General features: G+C 46.6%; 1 protein-coding gene and 1 pseudogene across 2 annotated transcripts; both read right to left on the reverse strand.

Moving 5' to 3' along the window:
• Positions 1 to 3607: 3607 nt before the first annotated feature.
• On the reverse strand, positions 3608 to 3701 carry LOC118710052 (annotated as a pseudogene).
• A 1214-nt stretch (positions 3702 to 4915) lies between these two features.
• NIFK (nucleolar protein interacting with the FHA domain of MKI67) lies at positions 4916 to 13498 on the reverse strand. 2 transcript variants are annotated; one of them, XM_036422302.2, is made up of 7 exons: positions 13327 to 13498; positions 11447 to 11590; positions 8871 to 8979; positions 7438 to 7649; positions 6209 to 6269; positions 6014 to 6090; positions 4916 to 5368 (listed from the first exon to the last, which is right to left on the reverse strand). In XM_036422302.2, exons 1-7 carry the CDS (start codon positions 13429 to 13431, stop codon positions 5183 to 5185), a joined length of 894 nt encoding a protein of 297 aa, XP_036278195.1. In that variant the 5' UTR covers positions 13432 to 13498; the 3' UTR covers positions 4916 to 5182. The 2 variants fall into 2 exon arrangements, with proteins under 2 accessions (XP_036278195.1, XP_036278194.1); XM_036422301.2 differs by having other exon boundaries at positions 6014 to 6085; positions 6204 to 6269; positions 13327 to 13497.
• Between the last annotated feature and the right edge of the window lie 1240 nt (positions 13499 to 14738).

A 14738-nucleotide genomic window follows, 5' to 3' on the forward strand; every position in this document is an offset into this window, starting at 1 on the left:
CAAAATTGTTAGAAAGGTGAGCCGAAAAACCAGGGGTCCTGGTAGAACACAAAGGATACTCGGGAGCCAGACAGCATGGCAAATACCTTGCCTCCTGCAGGAGGGTGCACCTGCATAGGGTCTGGCACACTGAGCAAGTGGTCCACTCGGGTTTTATCTGTTCCTCACTCTTGATTGGTCAGAGTTTAGGCTCACATTCTTGTACAATTGGCTAATTTAAAGGAAAAAGGGGGTGGGGAGGTTGATCTTTGTGGTTTCAAAATGGCAGTTGGCTTAACTTCCTTCTTTGACAGAAAAGATTATTTGTTTATTCTCACAACATTTACCACTTTCTACCATAATATATATTTATTTTACTTCTTTGATAATTGCTTTGTCTCACAATACTATTGTAGAATGTAAGCTGTTTGAGGGGGGAAAATGCTGGTGTTATTCACTGCTAACCTCCAGTGCCTGATACAAATGTGTTGGAATGCACTAATTAGTAGGATTGACAGCATTTTCTTAATTGCTGGTGATATAACTACAAACATGACAAGGTTCTTGTCCTTAGAAATGTGGTACTTCGTGTGGGCCAGGGATAGACAATGAGCAGAAAACAGATAATAAAGGGAAAACCAACAGGGACTCTCCATTCAAATGATGGGGCAGTGAGAACCTCCTGAGGAGGCAGCGCAGCGTCCCCAGACAGGGAGACAGACCGTGAGGTCAGCGGCTGCAGGTGCTGAGGTGGGAGAGCCCTTCTCTGCTGAGAGACATGACAATTAACGGAGCAGAGTGAGCAACTTCCACACACAGATTGACTTCTCTCACTCCACACCTTTTGAAACTTTGAATTTTTGTACCTTTTGTATGTATTCCCTGTTCAGGTAACAAATTAAGTTTAAGAAATAAAAGGAGCACTCGCTAGTTTGGCTCAGAGGAGAGAGCATCAGCCAGAGGACTGAAGGATCCTGAGTTCCATTCTGGTCAAGGGCATGTACCTTGGTTACAGGCTTGATTCCTGGCTCTGGTCAGGGCATGTGTGAGAGGCAACCAACTACTGATGTGTCTCTCACATCAATGTTTCTCTCTGTGTGTTTCTCCTTCTCCCTTCCACACTCTCTCTCTAAAAAAAAAGAAAAAAAAAATCAATGGAAAAATATCCTTGGGTGAGGATTAACAACAATAAAGTAAGACGTTAAAGAAAAAAGTCGCTGAAACCGGTTTGGCTCAGTGGTAGAGCGTCGGTCTGTGGACTGAAGGGTCCCAGGTTCGATTCCGGTCAAGGGCATGTACGTTGGCTGCGGGCACATCCCCGGTAGGGGATGGGCAGGAGGCGGCTGGTCGATGTTTCTCTCTCATCAACGTTTCTGGCTCTCTGTCTCTCTCCCTTCCTCTCTGTAAAAAATCAATAAAATATATTAAAAAAAAAAAAAAAGAAGTTAAAGGAAAAAGTCGCCAATAAACCCTAGATAATGAGCTATATGAGTAACTATGCTTTTATGTGGCCACTTCTACATTAACATCAAATCAAGATAACTGGCTAAGTACTGTACAAATTTGCAAAGTGGGAAACAGTTATACAGTTTGTACTTACTAAACTACTTATTTGCATTTTTTATTATACCAAGCATGCATCAGCAGTGATTTTTTTAAAAAGATAATTAGAAAAAAGCCACAATATTTATCATCTAGCTAAGTGTTGAAGCTGAAAAAGAAGGAAAATTGACATAATCCATTAGAAGAAAAAAATTGCCAGTGATTACCCTGTATCCCTGCCAAAAACCATCTGAATAGTTTTCTTTTCAGAAAACACAGATCTTTTCATGGTTCCTTTTGTGAAAATCCTGCTTCCCTGCAAACCAGCGCTCCAGCACTGCCACTGGGAGACTCCAGCCACAGAACCTGTGCCTGAGGCTGCCAGAGGACAGCCGTGTTTCTCACGGCGCGTTTCCACGGACACGACGGCACGGAGCAAATGTCTGAATGTCTTCTCCCGGGCATTTATTTATAACAGCGGAGATTCTGAAGTTGGCCACTTGACAGCAAAAGAAAAACCACACACACACACACACACACACAAAAAAAAACAAAAAAAAAAAAACTTCCATAATACCACTGCCAAATGAAATGAAAATTAATTTCCTCCTTCCTGCTAGCACAAATAGAAGCAGAGCTGGCCACTGAAATACTTGGTGAGCAATTTAATAAACACCAAGTCTGCAGATTGGTTACTGGAACTGGAGAAATTTGTAGATAGGTATGTGAAACATTCTATGACTGGATAAATGGACATTAACTCCTGACCCTAGTTAATCTCTAACTTCCCAGTTATGGGTTTTTTGTTTGTTTCTGAGAGAGAAGACCAGACGTATATCACCTCGATATGATTTGAAAAAAATAATTCCAAAATATTGAAATTTACTAATTAAAGTAGAAAAATGCCCCAAATTCTAAGTCCAGTGTTTTACTTCATATTTATAATTTAGGCCTCACACAATAATACCTAAGTGAGCTCAGTGAGCCAAAATGGGAAATCCCTGAACACCACGGCTAAATATTGTTGAGTGATTACGGTAGTAAAACAAATTTTTCTTATATAAAATGCTCTTATTAAACAGAACCACCACAATCTAATATACACTGGGGGAGATCAAATTATAAAATGGTTAGCTGCACTGTTAACACAAGCTCATAACTACATGCAATTAGATAAGCTAAAAACTTTCATATCATCAGTATATTGGATTGCTGATGCCCTGGAATCCTTTGGCAAATATATTTTCAACAATATGCAATTATCCACAGGATGTTAATACTAAGCAACCAGTTGTGATTTCATAGCAGTTTCTGCCCTCTAGTGTAGAAATTGGTGGTGTGTGTGTACTACACACTGTAAAGTGATGCTTCTCAGGGAGGTGTCTTTTTTTTTATTTTAATATTAGCATTAAGGTATAAATCTCTTTACGAATTATACCATTTTGCCAATGTCTTTAAGTAAAATGAATTTACTGTAGATTTAAGTGCCTGGGGTCTAGTGCCACCTAGTGTTAGGTCGTCTTCAGTTATTTCAAACCTGAGCACATACTATAATAGTAAGAATGGAACTTAATGACCTCCTTCTCCCATGCCAGTCCCCAGGGCCCAATTTCTGCTTCCAGGCATTTGCCAGGAACAGGAATCAAACCATGACCTCCTGATTCATAGGTCAATTCAACCAAATGAGCCACACTAGCCAGGGATAAAAGCTGTCTTTAAAAGTTCATTTTAGTCCTGGCCAGTTTGGCTCAATGAATGAAGTGTAAAGCTGTGGACAGAAGGATCCTGGGTTTGATTCTCTCTAGAGCACGTACCTGGGTTGTGTGCTCGATCCCCTGTGGGAAGTGTGAAGAGGCAGCCAACGATTCTCTCATCATTGATGTTTCTCTCTCTCCTTCCAAATCAGTAAAATATATATTAAAAATAGTGCTTCGGGGGGAAAAAGTTCATTTTAGCCCTAGCTGGTTTGGCTCTATGGATAGAGCGACTGGCCTGTAGACTGAAGGGTCCCAGGTTTGATTCTAGTCAAGGGTATATGCCCGGGTTGTGGGCTCAATCCCCAGTAGGGGGCGTATAGGGGGCAGCCAATTAATGATTCTCCGTATGCGTGTTGTTAGGCCCGAGAGCCTCTTCCATCCTTGTCAAGGGGAGTGCTAACCTTCTCTCCTTTCATACAACACTAATTAATGATTCTCATCATTGATGTTCCTATCTCGGTCTTCTCCCTTCCTCACTCTGAAGTCAATTAAAAAAAAATTTTTTTTTAATTCATTTTATTGGACACATTTCTTCAGCTGCTGCACTCAAACAAAACTTACCTTACCACTGGCAAAGAGCTTTCCTTGCTTGCCTAATGAACCACTTGGAAACATGACCACCTTATAACTTTTTGGGTAAAAAAACTGCTGAGTCCTAGCCAGTTTGGCTAAATGGATAGAAGTTTGGCCCTTGGACCAAAGGGTCCCAGCCTCAATTCCGGTCAAAGGCAAGTATCTTAGGTGCATGCAGGAGACAACCGACATGTCTTGTCCACATTAATGCTTCTCTCCCCCCTCCTTTCCACTCCTTAAAAATCAATGAAAAGGTATCTTGGGTGAGGATTAACAAAATTGTGCCGAGATAGTCCATTTAAAATGTTTAATTAAAAAAAGTAAAAGTTTAATTCTTTTTACGTTGGGAATATTGCGATACTTAGTCTGATAATGTCTATATATATTGTGTTCTTTTAGCACAGCTGATGTGTCACTGCCATCTGAATTGATAAAATAACCCAGTCCACCATGAACACGTTCTCTGCAGACTGGATAGGTATGCACTGGCAATCAAAATATGTAAAGCCCACGGTCCTGAGACATGTGCCACTGCCACTGGTAGTGCAGCCAGCAATGAGGACCACATCTGGTCTCTATCACAACTGAAGTCTTGTACCACAAATGCTGCCCTCTCAGCCCATCACTTTAGAGTTACTAATGGATAAAAAATGTTTGATGGCAGTTTTCAATGAACGTGGATTAGCTAGTACAAAAGCACATTTCAAAGGCATTAGAAAATTAAAAATATTTGAGGTGAAAACCTATTTTATTTCAAGACACCCAAGTCCCACTTGCATACAAATAAATTGTAAAAAAAAAAAAAGGCACATTTATTTGCTGGTCACTGTTTACCATGAAATACAATTCCACATTGATGATACTGAAGTGGTTAGTAGTCCATACTAGCTTACCAAGAACTGAAATTAGGAAAACGACCATATACACATATCCTAACATACACTCTTGAATTGCCTTCTCACTGTACTTAAATGTCCAGTTTTGACCACTGGATGCTGAAGTCTAAAATACCCTCATGGGTTAAGTATGCACAGCCTACTCAGAGAACGATGTAGATGACAAAGCAACGTTTCATTTTCTTTATTTAACAAACACTGCAGCTTAGTATTTAAACCTGCAGTTAAAGGTGACGCTTTTATGCAGACAGGCACTGAAGGCAGGTATGGTCTGGGAAGAAAACTGGGAGACCAGGGTGGCTGTGTTTCAGCTGGGGCAGGCAAGCAAAAGTTACCAATTCCTCCTACTGATGCAAACCAACAATGTTTCTTCCAATATACAGTCCTCATAATAAAATCACATTTCCCAGAAGTATTATTCATAATACATTCGAATCACTGATTGCTTTTTCTTCGTCTTTTTCTCCTTGATGTTGTAGGTGTTGCAGTCTCTTGTATTTGTTCTTTTATGCCAGATAAGGGCTGTTTGAAAACTATTTCATTATCTTCATCATCATTCATTTCAGCCACTTCAGATTTTCGTTTATCCAAAAATGTTGGTGTACAAACTGGTGTGGGACCCTAAATTCAACAAGAGATAATAATACGTAAGTGTGGGAAGCTATGAGCAATGATTTTACCCCTCCCCTCTATTTTCACAGGTTGTGCAGTGTTATTTCAGGCCTGCTTCCATCTTTCAGTGACATGATCACACAGAAAAGAGCTTAGGTGCTTATCAAACTTACTATAAAAAAGTCATGATAGATTGTAATATAATAGGCTCCATTATAGGGTATGAGGTAGAAAACCCTAATCTTACATTTGTGAAAACAGTGGCCTCCTCTCTCCTAACTCAGTCACATTGCTTAAGAGGTACAAAGTGCAATAATAAACTCACTGTATCTGCTAAAGTCACAAATTAAATGTGAAAGAAATTTTTCTAAATATTTTTATTGATTTCAGAGAGAAAGGGAGAGGGAGAGAGAGAAACATCAATGGGAGAGAATCATTGCACACCCGCTACTGGAGATTGAGCCCACAACCCGGGCCTGCACCCTTGACTGGAATCAAACATGGGGACTCTTTAGTCTGCAGGCTCAGCTCTATCCACTGAGCCAAATCGGCTAGGGCTAAGTGTGAAATTTTAACAAACTGACAGTAGCAGGAACTGCTTCTCCTCTTTTGAATTAAACTACCTGATTCTCAAAATATTAAAGAGAATCTCACCTGGCTATCCACAGTATTCTCAGGAGTTTTAGGGGTGGCTGAAGCCTTCTTCTTTTTCTTCTTAGGTAAAGCCTGCAATAAAGTTTAAGAAACTTCACCAATTTCTCTATTTATCAGTTTTAGAAGTTGGAATATATTTACCCATTTACCTTTCCCTAACAACTGGCAAGCAAAAAAAGAAAAACTTTACCTGTCTATTTGTGGATTTCTGAAGGTCAGTGTTTGAAGCTTTGCTTCTCTCCTTTTTACGTAAAATCTTAAGTAAACCAACACAAAGAAGTTATTACCTGGCAATATCACATATTTACATTTTTAACTTACCATTAGATCCTTACACATATTATTAGCAGTATTTCAATTTAAAAAGCAAACTCCACAAATATAGTGAATGATCTCCAGTGAAGGGCAAAAAGTAGAACAGGGGCTGAGTTGGGAAGGGCAGAAGCTGTAAAGTTGAAGTGAGGCCGAGACCTGAGCTGGCCCAGGGTCCTGCTTTAGAGGACCAGCTCCAAATGGTTCCTAAGATGACCAGGGCCTGCTGCCTGGCACAGATTTTTAAACACATAAAGAGTGTTTGGGATTTAGGCAAATGATTAACAACCGGAACTGGAGGTAATCAGCCTTCTAGTTTCTGGATAAGGCTAGAAGACTTAATAAACTTAGGAAGAGATGCCATCCACCTCTTACCAAGAAGCTGTTTGAAAGTAAGCTGAAAGGGTCTGTGAAAGATCAAACCAACCTCAAAATTTAGTGAGAAATAAGATTGTTACCTATCCTAGCCACACCTAGGGACCTGCACTCTGTTCTGCAGTGCAAGACATAGCTCTCCACCAGGAGAGCCGGAGGGAGAATCGGCCAGCAAGGACATGGGGACTGCTGAGTGACATCTGTGCTGACTCAGCTTCATGCCAGCAGGTTGGCTATACTAACCCCTGCTCACTTAATTCACAGATGACACTGCTGGAATCTGATATGCACTTTATTTCCAATTTAAAAGAACAAGAACAAAATTTTAACTGGAATGGCATAAAAAGGATGGCCAATTTATAGTCTTGTTTACTGATACCATGTAACACCAAACTTCATTTAATTCTGGTAAGGACTCTTTTAATAGCAATCTAGAAGCACTGTGGTTTTGTTTGAATAGTGACTTAAAAAATAAATAAAAAAATAGTGACTTAACTAAAACCTAACCCCTCTCTGAAATGTCCTTTCTGTACCATGTGGATTATAGGGTCTCGTCTGACACACTTTAGGAAGAACTTACAATGCAGTGCCTCAAAAACTTAGTCAAACCCTAGTACGTGGTAAGCACTGAGCTAGAAACTTTACAGAAAAAAAACAATACCATGTTATAGCTACTGAGGTACAAAGCCCACATCCAAGGAGAAAAACACAAAATATATTTCTGAAGGAATATTTACCAATGAAGGAAAATCATAATTAATTCCCTTCTTAGCTAGCCTCTTTCTGAGTAATTTTTCTTTCTTTTTAAATCGCTCCTCCATCCGCAGCTTTCCAAGGAGTGTCCGGTTCTGATTGTACCGTTTCACTGCTGGGTATGACGGGTTCTTAAACGGTAGATGCCACTCTTTAAAAAGTTCCTCGTGTACTTTCTCAGGCGGCATAAAATGACCTATGTGAAAAAAGAAACAAGTTTTCAACCAAGTGGGGAGGTACAACATAGTACTGATCCCCACATGCGGTCCTCTGACAACCTCCTCAGCTCTTCCTCTCCTTCCTCTCCGTGAATGAACTCATGCCGTCAACAAGGCTGCTGGCACTCTGTCATGGCAGGAGGAACCAAAATGAAGAGATGCTGGAGGGAAGCCGCCCGGGCAGCTCATCGGCTGCCTGATCAGATGTGCCTGACTTGGGTACCTGGATAGTCACACACAGCCTCCGCCCCCCAGCATCCCAAAACTTAACTCTGCCTCTGAAGGGGCCTGGGGCCCAGACAGGGCTATGCTGGGATGTCAAGCTGGAGGCGCTGGTTTGTGTGAACTTCTAGTCTGGAGTTGTTATGGTTTCTCTGGTAGAAGAGCTGTACCACTGCCATTCAGACCAACTCTGAACTGTGACTCCCCACTTCACTGTTATCCTATCTAGAGCCCATTCATGGTTTCCCACTGTCCTCAGGACACATACTGAACTCTCAGATTTATGAGGACTTCACAGACCTGGCCTCCCCTCGTCTTCCCCCTCGTGCTCTTCTCCTCACAGTCCCTCATAGGCAGACACCACTAGTCACCTCTAGCTTTGCATGTGCTGTCCCCACAGCCAGGATCTCAACCTTCACCCCTTCCCCGAACCTGGCTCACTCCTATTTCAACTCCAGACACAATATAGGAGTTTAGCATAGAGGTCACCAACAATCTATTGATTTTAGAGAGGAAGGGAGAGGGATAGAGAAACAACAATGATGAGAGAGAATCATTGATCAGCTGCCTCCTGCACTCCCTCTACTGGGGATCGAGACCCAACTCAGGCATTTGCCCTTGCTGAATCAAACCTGGGACCCTTCAGTCCGCGGGCGGAAGCTCTAGCCACTGAGCCAAACTGGCTAGGGTCAGATTTTAATCTAAACACTTCCTCAGGGAAGCTTTCCACACCCTTTAAGGTGGGCTAGTTGTTCTGCCTCTGTGCTCCTAAAATCACTCCCCAATTCCATCTCAGCACAAACACAGCTCAGTCTGCTTCAGATTTAAAAATTCTAATTAGAACTGATTCCTGCACCATCCTTAAGGGAATCATCCCAGAAATGAGGTGGGATGGCCAAAAAGCAGAGCAATCTGTCCTTCACACACAGCCACTCAGCAGCAGGCGCCCAGCCCCACGGAAAGACAAGCGCACTTACACTTCAAGAGTCTTTCACCAAAAAGGTAGTTGTTCATTGTCTCAGCAACTATCTTGGCAACATCTTCGGATTCAAATTCCACGAAGGCATAGCCTCTGCTATTTCCAGTCTGCAATTAAAAAATTCGCCACAAAAACAATTAAACTCTAAACTGCTAAAATGCTCTTAATTTGAACCACACACCAGCCCCCTTAGCAAAGTACATTATGGCACACAATGTGGAACTGCTGCGGGAAAAGGGAGGGTCCCCGACAGGCCGGACATGCCACCGACCTCGAGGTGTCCCGGGATCTGACCACACAGGTAAGCCCATAACCACAGTTGGAAGTGATTAACGGTTTGAACTTTTCAAAGTAGCCAATGTTAAGAAAAGCAAAGGAAGTAAAAAAGGGCAAGGAGACTATCTTACACAGGCTGGAGAGTGCTACCAACCAAATGCAATGCAGGAATCGTGGCTGGATCCCACAACAGGTAAGGAAAGTGGTAGCTGAAGATGGCAAGTCCATGCTGGACCAGCAGTCGCCCACCTTTCAGACCTCATGGACCACCAGCAGTCCACAACTACCGGTTGGTGACCGCTGTGCTAGACTGCTATAATATCGTGTCCGGATTCCTAGTAGATTTACGATGAAGTATTTAAAGTCTTTATGACTGCTACGTTCTTCTAAGGTTCAGTAAAACAAAGTGTGTGTTTTTATAGCTATGGAGACATACAGCTAATGCGTCAGCATGTTAATAATAGGTGAATCCAGGGCAGGGAAGAGTTGTTCTTCACATTATTGTTCTTTCCACTTCTCTATAGATTTTAACATTTTCAAAATACAATTCTGGGGGAAACAATGATATTACTGTAAAGAAAAATATTTATAAGAGAGCCTCAAAAAAGGCAGAAAAAAGTTTTTGAAAAAGACAGTAAGAAAGGCAAAAGATAAGAATAGGCAGTTCACAGAAGAAGGAATTCTAATGGCTAATAAACCCATAATGACACTCAACAAATCAACTTAGGTCAGAAAGGTCATGTTAAACAACCGAACAGAAAGGTTAAGCAGTGTCTCATAGAACTTTTATTTCAGTTATGCACACATACATGAAAATGTGTGCTGATTCCTCCTATAAAACTTATAATGTTCCCAGCAGCTTCACCCAAGAGGGAAATATTATAAAAACCTAATTTCAATGGGAAGCTAGACAAATAAACGAGGATGTTCAAGGAGAGGTACATATCAATGACAATTAATGTACTAGAGTTAAATGGATAAAGCTCAAAATAGATAGTTGAATGAAAGTGCAGAAAGATAGAAAGAACACTACCATACAATCTATACTGACACACTAGTAAAGATTTCCAAAACGCACACAGCAATGAAAAACACGGACTTCATGAACAGTGATTTCCTGGGCATGGGAGAAGGTGCAGAGGACCAGGGAAGGGGGCAAAAGGGACCTCAGGTTTACCTAAAACCTATTTCTGAAAAAACAAAGACTGAAGCAAGTTGACATTTGATAAAGGAAAATGGTGGCTATCTAAAAAGTCACTAAATCATTCTCTGGTAGACTTCAGGCCATTTGAAATAGCTCACCCACATAATAAGCAATCATTACAAATAGACAAATGGGGGAAAGAGGAGGCACACAGAGAAAATGTGTTATTTTGGTTAGGATTAGAGAAATACCAGGGCATTTTAAATTTGAAATCCCCTTTAATGTTGACACGTTGCTTTGACAAAACTTAATACCCGTGACTTTAGGAGATCTAACGGAAGATTGATGTATACCCTATGCACTCACGTACCAAAAAAATATAAAATTTAACTCTAATCTGTTATAACTCAAGTGGGAAAATGTGAAAAAACTGCATCAAGACAAATAGATTCCAACAATGAGAGGTCCCTATGGTTAAAATAAAAGTGTATGTATGCAGTAAAAAAATAAAATGACCTCTATTACTGAAACAAACAATCTTTTCAAACTAGAAGGTAGGGATGACAACAATAACATACATACACACACAGCTCTTTCTGTAAGAACCTCACATCCATGATCCTGCCTAATCTTTAATCAGATACTCCTAGGATGTTGGTGCTATTTCACTCATTTTGCAAATGAGAAAACTAAAGCATGGAGAGGTTATCTAAGTTGCCCAAAATCAGACAACTGGTAACCCGTGGAAGCCAGGCCTTGAACAAGGTAGTGCGGCCCCAGTGTCCCTATTCTTCACAGTCCCCTATACACACCTCTGCTCTGATGGGAGGCATACACAGAGGCAAACACAAGAGGCGTGAACCTGCGCCTCAAACTGAAGTCCATGTGCAGCTGACTTAGTAGCTGCAGGACTCACGATTCATTTACCAAAAACGGTGCATGTAATTAGAGCATCTAATTACTCTCTTCGACAGTCAAACAAACACCTAAAGTACCCCGGGTGTTGTTTTCCTGGTTGTTTCAGGTTCTAAACTCACCTGTGACCCTTTCTGGAGTGAAATCTGCTAAGAATAATACGTGAGCACGCCCTCTACGCTGTCATGACGACGTACTTTTGAAAAATAAAATAACCTGCTTCAGTACAGAAATCTTACCCTTTTACTTCGGGACAGCCTGAATCTTGTCACAGTGCCGAACTGGGAGAAATAGGCGCGGATCTGGGTTTCGTAAAGTGCTGGAGGCAGGTGGCCCACATAAACGACTCCGGGAGTGAGTTTTTCTTTTTCTTGCTTCTGTTTCTGAAGACAAAGAAAACCAAGGAAATACTGTTTTAATAAAAATAAAAGTCACATTGCAACAAACTTGGAAAACCCTAGCTCTCAGTCCACCCGCGGAGCAGCAGGGCTAGCGGACCAGCTGTTCAGCGCCTGCCCCACGAAGACCAGCAGCCGTCTTCTCCGCCCAGCTCCGGCGCGAGGAGGGGCTCAGTGACTCTACGAGGACTCCATGGATTCTCACACACTATTGTCAACTCCACATACACAGGGCCCTCCATTTTGTCTGCAGGTCGCCGTTCATTGGAACCGGCCCCATGGAAAGTTCCCGAACCTGTCCACATGTGTTCGCTCCACGCGTGTATCCCAGGCAGAGCCATGGCAGACGGGCCTGGATGTGGGGCCCAGGCAGAGCCATGGCAGACGGGCCTGGATGTGAGGGGCCCAGGCGGAGCCATGGCAGACGGGCCTGGATGTGAGGGGCCCAGGCAGAGCCATGGGGCAGACGGGCCTGGATGTGAGGCCCAGGCGGAGCCATGGCAGACGGGCCTGGATGTGAGGGGCCCAGGCGGAGCCATGGCAGACGGGCCTGGATGTGGGGCCCAGGCGGAGCCATGGCAGACGGGCCTGGATGTGAGGGGCCCAGGCGGAGCCATGGCAGACGGGCCTGGATGTGGGGCCCAGGCGGAGCCATGGCAGACGGGCCTGGATGTGAGGGGCCCAGGCAGAGCCATGGGGCAGACGGGCCTGGATGTGGGGCCCAGGCGGAGCCATGGCAGACGGGCCTGGATGTGGGGCCCAGGCGGAGCCATGGCAGACGGGCCTGGATGTGAGGGGCCCAGGCGGAGCCACGGCAGACGGGCCTGGATGTGGGGCCCAGGCGGAGCCATGGCAGACGGGCCTGGATGTGGGGCCCAGGCGGAGCCATGGCAGACGGGCCTGGATGTGGGGCCCAGGCGGAGCCACGGCAGACGGGCCTGGATGTGGGGCCCAGGCGGAGCCATGGCAGACGGGCCTGGATGTGAGGGGCCCAGGCGGAGCCATGGCAGACGGGCCTGGATGTGGGGCCCAGGCGGAGCCATGGCAGACGGGCCTGGATGTGGGGCCCAGGCGGAGCCATGGCAGACGGGCCTGGATGTGGGGCCCAGGCGGAGCCATGGCAGACGGGCCTGGATGTGAGGGGCCCAGGCGGAGCCACGGCAGACGGGCCTGGGTGTGAGGGGCCCAGGCAGAGCCATGGCAGACGGGCCTGGATGTGGGGCCCAGGCGGAGCCATGGCAGACGGGCCTGGGTGTGGGGCCCAGGCGGAGCCATGGCAGACGGGCCTGGATGTGAGGGGCCCAGGCGGAGCCACGGCAGACGGGCCTGGATGTGAGGGGCCCAGGCGGAGCCATGGCAGACGGGCCTGGATGTGGGGCCCAGGCAGAGCCATGGCAGACGGGCCTGGATGTGGGGCCCTCTCAGCGAAGGGAGCTGGCGGGCGCTGTCCCTGGAGCCCCGTCGCCCGCGCACCAGCCCGGGGCACACCGGGCGGCGGCGGCGCGGGGCCCTGGCGGGAGCGCCCTCCCGGCGGCGGCTCCTCCCTCCCCGCGCCACCCGCTCAGCTCCGCAGGGGCCGCCCGGCCAGGCCTTCTCCTCGCCATCAGCACCGCCGCGCCGGCTCGGGGCAGCCTCCGGGGCCGTCCTGGAGCGTCGGGAGGCAGCGGAGGCGCGGAGGGTGAGGCGAGGCCGGGGCCGGGGCCGCAGGCCGCCCCGCTCACCTTGGTCGCGCGCCGGCGGGCCTGGGCCACCTCCTGGTGGAACTTGGCGTCCTCCTGCGGGTTCAGGGACAGGAGCGGCTGCGCGGGGCCCGAGAACACCGCCATGCCGACCGCGTCCGCCGCACAGCTCCACGCGGCGGCCCCGGAAGTGCCTGAGCCCGTCGCTCCTCCCGAGCGGAAGTGGAGGCGGCGCCGCGAGGAGCGGGGCGGGGCACGCGCCGAGGCGGGCGGGCGCCCCCTGCTGGCGAGGCGCCGCTTGGCCTCGCTCTCTTCCCGGCCCTTCGCTTACATGGCAGATGGCAATTTGCTCACGCCTGCTCCGCGGGCAGCCAATTTCGCGGAGTCGGCGGGTGGAGGGCTATGGGGAGGTATATGGGGGGGGCGGGAGGGGGAGAGGCAGGTGTGAAATATTTAAAAAATTCCAAAACAAGACCCGTGACCTCGAGGTCTTGCTACCCATACTTGATTGGGGAGGACAGGATTCTGTGGGGTGTGCTGAGGGATGGCAGAAGGGACACAGGGTGGGCGCTGGGAGGGGCCGAGGGGCCTGCTCACCCCTGCCTACCTTTCCCTCCCCCGTTCTCCCTTCCTACCACTCTGCCGGGTCCCTGTGGAGTCATCCAAATGTGCCCCCATCGGGGCTGGAGCCAGCCCGCTGGGCGCACTCAGACACAGGCGGGTGGGGACGGGCCTGCAAAGGAGACTTCCTGGCAGAGAGGGAGAAAAGCATGTCAGCAGCGCCCCTCAATGAGCGTCACCTGCCAGCTGAGCACAGCTGCCCAGCCCAGCCTCTTTGTAGGTAGTGACATGGGTGAAGCGGGGTGACTACCCCAGGGGGTGGGGATAGGGAGAGTGGGTTGTGGGGGTGCCCTGGGCTGACACCAATCTCCTCCGCCTCAGGATCCTTTCTTGCCATGGAGTGTGGTCATGGTGCCTGGGGCCCGGCAGGGCCTGCAGTCCACAGCGTAATGCCCTCTTCCCAGCCTGGATTGGCAGGTGTTTTCTGTATTTTATGAGGTTTTCACACCTTCAAAAGCTGTCTGGCCGGGAGAGACTGTCCTTTCAGGGCCAGCCAATCCTTGGAGAGACAGCACAGGCCCCGCTGCCATATCTCTCATATGCCTCCTCTTCGGCCGACTCTCATACACCAACCACTGTTCCTGTGCTCTCCGTCACTCCAGGGCCAGGCACTGGGCAACCAGAGACCACTCCTGTGGCCCAAAGCTACGAAAATAATCTAATGGCTGATAACACAACGTTTTGTAAGTTGTCGTTTTTTTTTTTTTTTTTTTTTTTTTTTAAGTTTGTGTTTAATTCTTCACTTTCAAAAGCATTAATGGAAGCCTATGTTATTAATGAGAGGGCAGGCGGAATGAGAGGGCAGGGCAGGGAGAGGATGAGCTCCCGACTCT

The sequence above is a fragment of the Pipistrellus kuhlii genome, unplaced genomic scaffold, assembly GCF_014108245.1.
Source record: "Pipistrellus kuhlii isolate mPipKuh1 unplaced genomic scaffold, mPipKuh1.p scaffold_m20_p_7, whole genome shotgun sequence".
NCBI classification, from domain to species: Eukaryota; Metazoa; Chordata; class Mammalia; order Chiroptera; family Vespertilionidae; genus Pipistrellus; species Pipistrellus kuhlii.